At 38.1% G+C, this 13,214-nt stretch overlaps 1 protein-coding gene across 1 annotated transcript in view; it reads left to right on the plus strand.

The window, feature by feature from the left end:
- HMCN1 (hemicentin 1) overlaps window positions 1–13,214 on the plus strand; it is a 295,243-nt gene that overhangs the window by 155,980 nt on the left and 126,049 nt on the right. Inside the window, exons 50-55 of the mRNA XM_075182670.1 lie at window positions 169–342; window positions 1,283–1,396; window positions 1,485–1,630; window positions 8,788–8,932; window positions 11,381–11,584; window positions 12,632–12,745. Of these exons, the coding sequence (XP_075038771.1) occupies window positions 169–342; window positions 1,283–1,396; window positions 1,485–1,630; window positions 8,788–8,932; window positions 11,381–11,584; window positions 12,632–12,745 (897 nt within the window). The remainder of the gene's footprint in view (window positions 1–168; window positions 343–1,282; window positions 1,397–1,484; window positions 1,631–8,787; window positions 8,933–11,380; window positions 11,585–12,631; window positions 12,746–13,214) is intronic.

Here is a 13,214-nt window from a genome sequence, read left to right on the forward strand (position 1 = left end):
AGTTTATTTATAACTAGATCGGTTTTATTATAAACATATCCATCAAAGAATGTATCCTCCCATTCAACCTAAATATTTATTTCTTGTAACTAAAATTATATAGGTTTTAATGAACTTGTAATTAGTATTGCAAAACAGTTCCAATGTTAACAAATCTTATTTTTCCAGTATCTCCAACAATCTCTGGCTCCAAAACTAAAGAGTCTCCTGAAGATATAACTGTGATTCTGCACAGCTCTGTGTCTCTATCGTGTGACGTTCACTCCCATCCTCCAGCTACCATATCCTGGCATAAAGATGGACATCAAATCCGATCAAAAGATAATATCAGAATTCTTCCAGGTGAAATCTCTTTTATTGTAATAAAAGAAAATCAGACATGTAACTATGGAAATCAGTATGCAAAGAAATTTGTAAAATATTTTGAATACATTTTAAAGGGTAAATTTATGAAACATCACGTCTGTGCGGTTTAGTGCTCCAAACTGCGGCATTTACTATGGGGTGGTTTGAAGCTGGAACGTTAAACTGCCGGCAATACGTGGAGGTTTCAGTACACCCAAAACACTGGCAGTTTAATCAACATTGCCAGAAAAATGCCAGAGTGTTTAGACCTGCTTCTGATTAGCTAGATTGCTCAAACATGCTGTTTGATCTATCTTGCCATTCAGAAAATAAGAGGAAGCACCATTGGCTTATGAACTATGAGGGTAATATTCATTTATAATTAACTTATGGGGAAAATTGTATTTTTCATTGTGTAAGGGGGCAATATTATTGTATCCTCCCTTAGGGGCACATTTGGTATTTCCCCAATGTACTGCAGTGTCCCCCAATGGTAGGATAGAGAAAATAGAACTGTATTATATTATGGGGCAATATGAGTATATAATTATATTAAGGTGGCAATAATATTTGATAGCTAATGGGGGTAATAATTGTTTATGAATGGGGCAACACTTAATATTTCATGATGGGGGCACTATTTATACTATTTACACTACTTATACTGTACAAATGGCACTACAAGTGCCAGTATGCACATGGACACAAGTGCATGCTGGCCCTTGTAGTGCCATGTGTGCACTTTGAATGGTGCCCTCAGAAATCAACAATGTTTTAGTTACTGTAATACCCAGTAGTGCACATCACATGAGGTTCTGGTGGGACTGTGTTGAATTTAATCCCCCCCCCTCCCCCCTTTTGTGTCATAGCTCTTACCTCTTCTCACATCTTGGAACAATTATTTTTCCTTAGTAAATATTTGTATTCTTTTATCTAGGTGGGCGTACTCTTCAGATATTAAAGGCTGAAGAAGGCAGTTCTGGGATATACAGCTGCATCGCATTTAATGAGGCAGGAGTGGATGAACATCATTATAATCTGAAAGTGTACAGTATGTTCATTTCTGTGTTTTGCAAAGTCTTAAGCACATTGACTTAAATGTGGCGTATTGATTATCGAGCTCTTGTTCCTCTTTCCAGCTCCACCTCAAATTAAAAAAGATGATCTTACAGGAAGTGGAATGTTTTCAAAGCAGGTGAAAGTCAAAGTTAATACAAACTTTACTCTTGAATGTGATGTGAAGGCGTTCCCGCTGGCCACGGTCACATGGTACAAAGATGGACAGGTCTGTTCCAACCATTTGTTTCTCTCCACTTCATCTATAATCTTTTCATTCCGTTGGCTTTTAGTTCATTTGTGCATGATTCATGCTGATGCCTATAAATAGACCATACCTTTTCTTAATGCTGCATTACCACCTAAATAGTGAAGTTTTGTTCAGCCAATTTAAAATGGGTGCAGAACTGGGGTGTGCGGATCAATGAGATGCCACAGTGTCTGTGAGTATGGCTTTATTTGTCCTCCCACTCACACCCCTCTCCAAAATGTCACAGCATAGGTTTTCAGCAGGGGCTGAACATAGTCTGGTCAACAATGACTGCACAGAGTAGTCCCCAGACTCTGGGATGGGGCCACAGCTATAATGCTCAGCTCCCTATTTGATGGTAGTGCAGCACGAAGAGCTCATAACAAGCAACAGTAATTTGTCTAGAAAACACTAAAAAAATATATGCAAAGGTTATGGTGCTTGCTAAAAGCCTTGCTAGATTGAATGCAGACTTATGGCAATTATTTTTAACAGAGCCATGAGGTAATGCCAGAACCTATATTATGCTAATTTGATAAAATAAGAAAGATTGTTTTATCAAATAACAATCTGTTTTATAGATATCATAAATGTGATTTGTGGTCTAGGTATCCAGAAGCAAAACAATATTTCACTCTAGAAACCATCCACACTATTTACAAACACAAAACATCTGCCTAATGACATAATGCATCCAGATGCGGTCTAAAACAATTGTTATTTGTCCTGACTAAAGTGTCGCGCTGATTTGTAAATATAATATAATAACCTTTCAATTTTAAAAATAATAATCTATTTTTACTTTCTCTGTACTGCTAAGAAATACAACACAAGTAATAACTATAAAAGTTTATCTTATCTTTATAAATAAGCCAAGCTGTCTAAAGTTGTATTTTTCTAATAGGGAAAATACTTTGACATAATCCTAACCAGAACCATAGTCCTAAAATCTTCCAAATCTAATTCTGATAGTAGTTGTAACTATATTCTAAACTCTAAACATTTAAACGTACACAGATACAGCTTTGACCCTAATTATAGAGCTATAAGAGGTTTTCTCTTTCCCCATGAATAAAAAAAAATAAGAATAAAAAAACAGCTTGGAAACAATGAAGAATGAACTCTTTGAATGCATGATTTATTGACATCGCCCCTCGTTGGACGGAAGCCTCATATCATTATTCTGTGCCCTATTGGCCCCTTATTCATTCTAATTGCAAGAATGTTGTAGTTCCATAAGTGACAGCATGCCCAAGCATTCAATGGCTGCCAGGTCTTGATGGAATTTGTAGTTCCACAGTAGTATTTAATCTATTTTGACTTATAACTGTTACCCTGAGACTAACTGCATATGAGGAGCTAGATAGAGTGCTATCCAACATGGAGCTCGTTGGGCATGTACGGGTGGGGGGGGGGACACTTATTATGTGAGTCTGATTCACATAGGGGTTTAATGAGTGATGAGTGTCCTGGGTCACATTGTGATAGGGGGACCCATGCTCATTGTCCCTTGCGTAGGTGGTGATCATCAGGGGCAGGCTGGGCTGGGGGGTATCTGCCTCCCCAGGCCAGTCACATAGTGGGCTACCTTGGGCTGGGTCACTGGGACACCTGCATTTTTTTCCTTTAAAATGTTCCTAATAGGTTGCTGAGTTAAGGCTTGCCCCTCGGGCTAAAATTTACCATCTCTCCCCTGTTGACCATCCAAGTTTAATGTAGTTGTGCTGGCTAATAATTTGGTGAGGTGCATGCTGTGTGTGTGTATTTTTTAAAAATATTTAATTCTTTATTTGGAACAGTAAAGACACATATCTTTACACCAGCTATCAGGTACAGGCAACATATATGCCTCATAAGTGCATCTAGAGATGCGACAAAGTCTAACTATGCCATATCTCCAGAGGGTGCCCTTGCATGTGCCCTGCCCAATCTACCTCTCTACATTCAAGTATGTTTTCTTGCCCAAGAGCAGTATGAAAAAGTGTATTTTTGCACAAAGAAAATGGACTTATGTCCAACTCTAAATCAGGCTCAATATCTTCTATTTTACAAAGTTTTTTAGTTGCACACATTTTATTGGTAGGGTTATATGTGATCTGATTTCATAATACTCTAAAACATAAGGAAAAAAATAGTTTTACAGTGCTAGCTATTGCAGTTACCATCTGTGAAGGGTGTCCCTGGTGGCCTTTGCTGCAAATACCTGCAGTGCTTGTTGCCCCAGCTAGCTGGAGGGTAGAGGCAAACAATACCAGAGGAGCCCCCTCCTAAAGCACATCTGTTTGACTCTAGCCAGTGGTGGGGTACTGTGTGAATGAGATTGGGCACTAGGCCATCTCAATTTGAACACAAAGAAATATAAACTTTATTTACTCCTCTTGCCCCAGCACAGAAAAGCATAACAGTTGCAAGAATACTCGTGTATATATATATATATATATATATATATATATATATATATATATAGCGCCAGTCTCCTCCTGCACATTCTTCAGCAGATGTTTATGATTTCTCCTTATTCCATCTCAATTCTGCACAGTTCTTATATAGTGACAGCATGTTACATACCCGCCACTGCTGTTGACAGCAGAATTTCCACAGTCACAGACCACTGGTACATCACACAGGCTTTCTATATTATACAGCTCACCTGATCACAGGCATGCAAACGATCACCTCACAGATGCTCAGGACCTCTATCCCAGTCTCCAGGGAGTCTGTTTTTTTCAAGAGGCGCAAACATTCCCTCATCCAGGCATTCCTCTGCCCTGCAGTCTTCTCCTCCCTTACAGTAGCACTCCCAATTAGCCGCGCTGCACCGTGCAACCACCTCCCCTCCACGGTACGCTTGTCTTTACAAGTGGGCTACTCCAGGGGTACCTGTAGGCTCTCCAGATACACTCTATCTTTTGCCCTGTAGTCCCAACACTGTGTTTGCTGCAGTGATGTTGGTTCTTGGGCCCTGCTGTTTTTTGCTGTGTGCTTTTTACTGATGGGGCTCTCCCCTCTGATAGAACAGACACCCATGGCAGCTACCACGCACCTGTTTCAAATATATTGGGGGCACCCATGCTCTAGGGAGTTCCTCTCTGGTGCCTCCTTATTGTTTGGTAGTATAAATACAGATCCCAAATCTGCCTATTGTGGCACCTGCCGCTTACCACCCCCTTCCCCATTTTCTGGCCCCTATGGGGGGAATAAGCGGCAGGTGCCACATTAGGCAGATTTGGAATTTGTTCTTATACCACCAATTTAGAAGGAGTAATTATGGGGGTACTCTTACCCTGTTCTTACCCCTCCAGTGGCTATTTAAAACTGGTGCCTTGTGGCATTAGGTATACCCCCCTTCCAAATGCTGGGGGAGCCCAGCCCATCAGAGGTGGTGTGGCCAGCCACCATAGAGGTGAGACCAGACACTAGAGGGGGATTGGTCAGCCCATCAAGGACATGACTAGTGACATAATGTAGTATATAAAGAAATGCAGAGTATATAAAGAGTGCATAGTCTAGGCCCCATCCCTTAGATCGGGACATAGTCTTGCCTTACTAGAATCAGAACAGTTGGCAGATTGTTCTGCTCTCTCCTACCTGTTCTTACAGCGTTCACTACCTGCTGCTGCTGATGTCTTAAGTTCAGTTGCTGTTTGGATCCTGGATTATTGGGTCCTGCTTGGAATAATGGGAAAGGTAAATTAAATATGGAAAACCTGGCAATGAAGGCACACTGTAGCCCTTTTCCCCAACCAGTCACAATGTTAAATCAATAGCTCTCAAGTTTAATAAGTAGGCCTCACTCCCTGAAAATAGTCCTGACATTAAATTAATAGTATTCACACTTGCTAAATAAACATACCCCCAATACATTAAATTAATAGTATTTACATTTAATAAATACACACTCAGCCCCCAGCAGTCCAGACATTAAATAATTAGTATTTGCAAGTAATAAATAACCCTATTATCCTCCCAACACTAAATAATTAGTATTCACACTGAATAAAAAGCCACCATTTGCCCTAGTCTCAGCCACACATAAAATTTTTAGACCCCAAACAACCCCAGCATTAAATTATCCCATAGGCGCCACCATCATCCCACCAATGGATTGATTTGTCCTGCACACTATTAATAAAATAGCCCACGCCCCCACCTAAATGACATTGAAATCATCCCTGCCCCGGCACTTACCTGCTTTCATTCCAGTACTGTAGAGTCTTTGGTCCACTTCTCTTGCTGCCTGCACACGTGGGACAACTCACATCACGTGGTACATGCCACATGTGTGATGAAGTCAGCAGGGGAGGACCAGATCCTTATGATCCATGGCCACAAGCAATAGGATAGCTGTATATATTGGGTAAATTTCCTAAAACATTCAAATAATTCTTATTTTATCACGCTAATACTATAATTTTAATTGTAATGCAGCCAACAAATAAACACAGTATTGCCCCCAATTTACAGTATGCTACACAGTGGTGCCCCAAATTAACATTATGCCACAGATTTATGTCCCCAATTCACATTATGCCACGTAATAGTGCCCCCAATTCCCATATAAACAAGTGGTTAATATCTACCTACCCATATGTTGACTACTGCAGTCTCTCTGTTCCATCTTCCTACAGCGGCGAGGTCACACAATCAACTGAGGGAGGGGTAGGGGCGGGTCACATGATCGCAGGAGCTGGCCTATTATTCCCCTGCGATCGTATTTGACAACAGCAGCAGCAGGGATGCTGGGGATGACAGCGGGCTCCCTTGTGAGCCGGATGGGCTCCGCCTATATAGAAAAGTGGGTGTGGCCGTAAGGTAGCGGGGCCCACCGTGGATTTATCTGGTATCCCGGTGGGCCAGTCCGACACTGACCCTCCCCAACAACCAGAAACCACAGAGCAAACTGAACTGCAAACATCAAAGGAAGAAGCCAAAAAATAGGAAATTGTAATACAAGAGAAAATTGATTCTTTGAATAAAAATTAAACACAGACATTGACTCAATTATCTCAAAGCCACACAGTATTAGAATGTAAATAGACATTTTAAGTAAAATACAAAGCTAATTGAGAAGTTGAGTATTACACATGCCAGACTAGCTGGCAAAGGATAGTCCCAAAAAATATTGTCAAGATTATGATTGTGGATGCTTTGACCAGAGAACTCTCACTCAGAGAATGTAATTAAGAACTCATGAAGAAGATTAATCTTGTGGCATAATCTTCGTACAGACAGAGATTACTTCACTGCACATACAGGGCCTGATTTATGTTCCGACGCAACCTGCATACAACATGCTTTTTAAAAAAAGAGTACGGAACTTGAGCGTAGGTCCGACCATGTTAAAATCCAAATGGATCTCAAGATATATTTTGATTTGAATCTGCGGGAAGTACGCTCTTCCTAATCTTTACTTGCTGTATGTAAACAGACAGAACAAACTGCAGTATACGTACAAGTGTCTGTTCACTAAAAGGCCACATCAAAGCACATAAGTAAATTTAGTTAATAAACTCTTAACAGTATAATAATTAATAAAAATATGGATTTTAAAAATATATATATTTTTTATTAAATACATAAATTGTGATGATTTTAATGCGTAATGTACATACAGTACGTCTACTGTATTAGTCAATCTTCCTTGCATACACATTTTCTCTGATATCTAGGGGCACACACAAGTGTAGTTTTCAATACAGAGAGTATACTGTCAAAGTCATCACTAACAGCCTGCACTTACACCTGCCCTGCTGCTTGTGCAAATGATACGGCAAAAACCCAGTAAGCACAAGATTTACTGTACCTTGTCTACGTTCTTCCACCCCTTCCCTCCCCGTTCCACTCTTCAAGTGGTAAGTGTCATCTTTAGTTTACACATGAATTTCATGCATTTGCGTTAATTGGAGTAAGGTCCATTTCTGAGCATGCACAGAGCTATTTCAGGCTGGATACGTCATGCAAATTAACTAAAATCCACACATGAATCAGGCCCACAGTGGTAACAGTTACATATAACTAATTACTGAAGGGGTGATAAATGGGATGAGTAATGTGAGATCATGAGTTATCTATGACCCTCTGTTTTTCCATCCTGTTCCATATGCATCTTGTTCCTCTATTTGGATATGTTACACATATATCATACTGTTATGTGTGTCTTGTGTACAGAATACAGCTGACTTTATTCCCCAAATGAGTCCATCTGTGCTCATTTAAAAAGATTCTGAATTTACAGATCATTATCCTAATACATCCTATTACATCAGTTTGTCAACCTAATTACATCTGAGTTTCGCTAAATCTGAAGTTTTAGGACTAATGTGAGCATATAATATTTTCACATGTATAACCTGCTGCTTAATATGAGGTTGTTTTTTTTGTAAAGGTTTTCTTCCATATGTTCCTTCTATTTGCATGCTACATACATTATCATTGGCAGAAAGTTAGAAAGACCATTCTTCTGTCAGCTGCTTATTTATTTTAGTTTGATGACACTGATGTGGTTAGAGATCCATTTTTTCTTAGACAAATTTGTATGTGTAAAGTTCACTTCATATAGAGATACATCTAACACCACTTTCTTCACACACCAGTTTGACAGAGGCTTCACATAGCTACTCTTTGCTGTGGGAGGACCATGCTACACTTCTATCTAACTAACAGTCTGTGGCTTCCTCTCCAGATTATGACACTACCCCTGCTGGCCAACCCTCACTAACATTACTACACAAGTGGACAGGTTAAGATAATCACACTCATATTCTGAACTGCTGTGAACATTCTGATGTCTACAAATATTTCCTTGCCCACTTAAAAAGTAGCAACACATGGAAGTGGAGGATATGAAGAATAATAACAAAAATGTGTCTAAGCCTAGTCAAATGGTCCTAAACCATTGCGTTTTTGCAAATGCTAGCAATATATACCATAAAAACCTAGGAATACATAAGCCTAGGGCACAAACATTTAGGGAGGGATGAAGCCGAGCATTGCCTCAATGTTGTATATTTTTTTTTTCTTTATTTGATTCATCCTTATTTTTATTTTTTCCTTTGGTTAGTGTGTGCTTTCATTTAATTGAGTCAAAATGTAACAAGTATTGCATATAACAACATATTTTCTATATCTTATAACAGAAACTTGATCCTGAGAATCCCTCGCCAATTAATGGAAATAAACTCCATGTAGATAAAGCACAGCTGTCAGATACGGGGCGTTATACCTGTGTGGCATCCAATATTGCTGGAGAAGATGAAATGGACTTTGATGTCATTATACAAGGTTAGAAAAAATTCCAAACGATAGCATTGCAATATCAGTTAGAATGTCAAACTCTGGGTATATATTAGAAATGCCCCAACGCATTAATATTTCTATCAATAAATATCCGTATACTATGTTGTGATGTTTTAGATATGGAGAAAATCATATCTCAACTGTTGACCAACTTATGAAAGTATATACTGACTTTTTTTGGAAGCATATCTCACAACCTAGTTTTGTGGTGCAGTGCATATGCTGCTTTTAACTTTAATTTAATAAAGGAATTTGAGCTTCCTAATATCAACATGTCTTATTAATCCAAAAGTCAGTAAATAAGAAGATTTTCCAGATTCTGTTGCTTCTGCAAGCTTGTAGCTTGCATGTAGTAATTGTGTTCCACTATTTATTGAGATCTGACAATAGGGCTGATTTTCTATAGTCGCTTACACAAAATCTCGGCTGCTTTGGCGATACTGGCTTGGAGGGACAAAAGTCAACGTATCGCTTTGCAAGGCCAGTCTCAAGGAATATACGCATGCGTGACTTGGCTTGCTGATTCACTCATGCACAATGGAACTGAAGGTTTAGATTTGGGCTTTCAGATTCACTTCTTAAACAAAAAATAAATAAATAGTTAAAAATAGATAAACATATTTTATCCATTACCTAAAAATGTTTAAAACATTTTATCCAATGAAAAAATGGTTTATTTTAAGAATAAAGCATTTTTTTCATCAATTTTCTACTGCTCAGGATGATAATGATAGCAGACGGATTGCAAGTAGAAGTACTGCCGCGATCCTTGTTAAATAGGCTTCCCCGTGAAAGCTTTCACCGGTGAGACTTGGGGAATCTTAATGTTGACATCATCGTGCCAGCTTATTATTGAAGCTCAATACAATGGAGGCAGTGGCAGGAACGTATGATACAGGATGTGATGAACAATTATTAATTTAAAGCTCAGTGCTCCTAAATTTTAATGTGTTAATGTCAGGTTGTATCAGTATGATACAGTCCTTGCAACATGGTATGTATGTGTTGTGAAGCAATAAAGATAAGCACCATCATTTTGGTGTCTCTTCACTCTCTTAACTTTCTATCTTGGTCTTATGGAATAGTAACAGGATATCCAGGTTGCAAAAACACAACACTGTTCCTTGGTTAGATTTTGGGGCTCCAAAACAGCATCTGATTATTTCCCAGAGTCCTCTCTTCAGAATTACAGAAAAAGATGACCTTCTTTATGCTTGCTCGATACAACTCCATCCTCTCCTTTTCTTATTTGTCGACTTTCTAAAACAACTTACATAGATTTTTGCTGTTGAGTAGGTGAATCTGTATACATTAGAATTCAACCAACTAGCAATTAGCTTTAATTTGTCTACTTCAAGGTAAACAATAGAAGAATCTGATTGGTTTAGCGTGCAGGTTCCACCTAGATGTAGTGTTATTAGATTAACCCTATTGTGTGTCAACAACTATCCAACATACCATACTTGCCATAAGTACTAGACATGGTCATAATATTGTACTGTTATAGTGGTAAAATAATTTCAAATAATCATCATTAATACATGCTAACTTATACAGCATACAAAATAAGGACAGTTGCTTATGACTCCATCAGGCATGCAAGGGAGTGAAACGCTATTGGCAGTTGATAAATATTAAAAGCAAGACAATACTTCACACCATTCCTGACCACTACGTATTTAATCCATTTGGGAACCTGCTGTATTCAAACTGCTGTTCTCATAGTGTTATTCTCTCTGAGCCACAGCTGCCAAACAGTAATAGACAGTAATAGACTCCACTCAGCTAGAGGTCATATTCAGGGCCACCTATGGCTCCTCAACTGCAACCAATCAGGGACATTATCTGTCTATTAAACCTGGTCTGTACACTACACTACATTAATTCCATGGTATAGTTTTATTTATTATTGTCTCATGTTAATTTATATTTATATGTACACACTTGCAATTCATACAAATGCACAGCCGCACTTTAAAAGTACCATTGTTATTTTCACAATCAAAACTATTTCAGTAGCTGCATTTCATGTGTTCATTTTCACCATCAGTATTTTTTTTAAATTAAATGCTGTTTCAATTTGTTGTTATTATTCCTTTTTTTTTTTTTTTAAATGTATGCTTTATTTAGCACTAATGTGCTCTATGCCCCACCTTGGAAAGCTTGCTGTATAGATGTAGGGACATTGATAGATGGGACATTCACATTACAGCATGTAGTGAATTACTAAAAAGCTAGCAGTGTTTATTAACTGTGTATCATCGAAACTCATTCATCATCCAGACAGTTTGAATGAGTTTTGGGGAGTTAAAACTCATCTCTATAAATCAAATTATTTTCTGTATTTATCCATATAATCACTATGAAGATTAGAATTTGTTATTTGTTGTTTTTCCAAAATAATGGCTAATGCTTTTCATTTTGGTTTCTTAGTGCCACCAATCTTTCCAAAGCTATCTGGACTCCTGTTGAGTGCTGAGACTAACATCATGGGAAGTAATGGTGATAACAAAGATGTTATTGTCAACAATCCATTTTCTCTTTACTGTGAAACCAATGCTGTCCCACCACCAACTATTACATGGTATAAGGATGGCAACCAGTTGACCTCAAATGACAAAGTATTTATATTACCAGGTACTCTATCTATTTAATTACATCAGGAAATTAAAATCTTATTGAAGTTATCACATACTTTGGGTAATACAAAAAGGTGCCATCATTATCATTTACTGTCATTGTATTCTTGCATGAAAATGTCAATAATGATTCATTTGTCAAAGTGTATTGCCCAGAAGATGACTCGTTCCACCTATTTAGAAAACATTGGAAGTTTTTCCAGCATTATAATGTGAATTGCTGAAATCAATAGTGAGATCCAGAATTATGGGAGTTTTCAACAGTTGTATAGTTTAAGATGTGTTTATATACCTGGCAGCACTAAAAGTACAGTATCTCCCCTTTTTTTGTGCGCCACTGAAAGAATGAATCATTTGTTCCTCCACTGAAGTAGTATTTTGCAACTGCTGCGAGCAAAGAATTAATAAAAATGATATTGAAAAAGTTGCTTAAAACGTGCTGTAAATGATACATTGATACTTTTTAATGCCCTGAAAATGGGCAAAGTATATCTGATTTATTTACAACTAAGAAAGACTCCAGTTAACTTTTTATTTAATTTACTGATTACCCCATCCCTTTTGAGACCTCTGCAGTACCTGGCTAACCCAAGCTAGGCAGGTGACAGTAATAGTCCCTTCGGTTAAACAAGGGTAGCTGTCCAATCATTATCAAAACACAGCGGTAAGCACTGTATTAAAGTAAATGTCTTCAGAGCACCCAGCCTTACAGAAGGGACATAACTAGCGCCAGCAGGGGTGCATTACTCATGGCCGCCATGTGGGGGAAGGAGGGTTAATCCCTGAAAATAAAAAATGAATTTGACTTCTTTCATGTTGTTTATCAGTTAAAGTAATAAACTGTGATAAACAAGGCTTGTACTTGCAAAGCGGACTACTGCTTTTATATATAGAAAATAATGATGGTAATATGATTTTACATTCTGATTATGTGCCACAGTACATTTTACCCTGCGTTATGCAGATATGTGCAATATTGATATTAATTTGTACAGTGAACCTGTTTAATATTAATTATACTCACTGTAAATATGCTTCTAATCAGGGGGACACAGTCTGCAGATCACAAGAGCACATCTAGAGGATGCTGGATCGTATACTTGTGTTGCTATAAATGAAGCAGGAAAAGATTCCCTAAAATATAATGTCCGGGTACTTTGTGAGTATTCCACATTCATATCGCTAAATGCCTGTCATTCTCAACATGGAGGGCCTGAGTCATTAAGGAACGTATATGCTGGTTTTGTTTGTATTGTTAGCAAAAATCACACTGCACATGCGGAGAACCGTACGATACTCAACAGAACGCAGCCATGTCCAAGTCAAACTCAGGCGCACACAGTAGTATGCTGATTTTCTGCTGTGTCTCTTGCTCCAAATAGGGGGCTAATTTAAGTTCTGAATTCTAGTGCTGACGGCTGACTATGTAAGTGAAACAATGTGTTTGCAATCAGTAGCAATTGTAAAAATGTATTTTTTGTACAGTAGACATTAAGGACAACCTAATAAAGGGAAAAAAAAAATATAAAAAAACCTTTATTTTTTAATTTCCATTTATAAACATAAATGGCTATATTACTGACAGGTAACATTAATTGATTAATATTTTTTCTGTGCATTCTTTTGAG

The sequence above is a fragment of the Mixophyes fleayi genome, chromosome 8, assembly GCF_038048845.1.
Source record: "Mixophyes fleayi isolate aMixFle1 chromosome 8, aMixFle1.hap1, whole genome shotgun sequence".
NCBI classification, from domain to species: Eukaryota; Metazoa; Chordata; class Amphibia; order Anura; family Limnodynastidae; genus Mixophyes; species Mixophyes fleayi.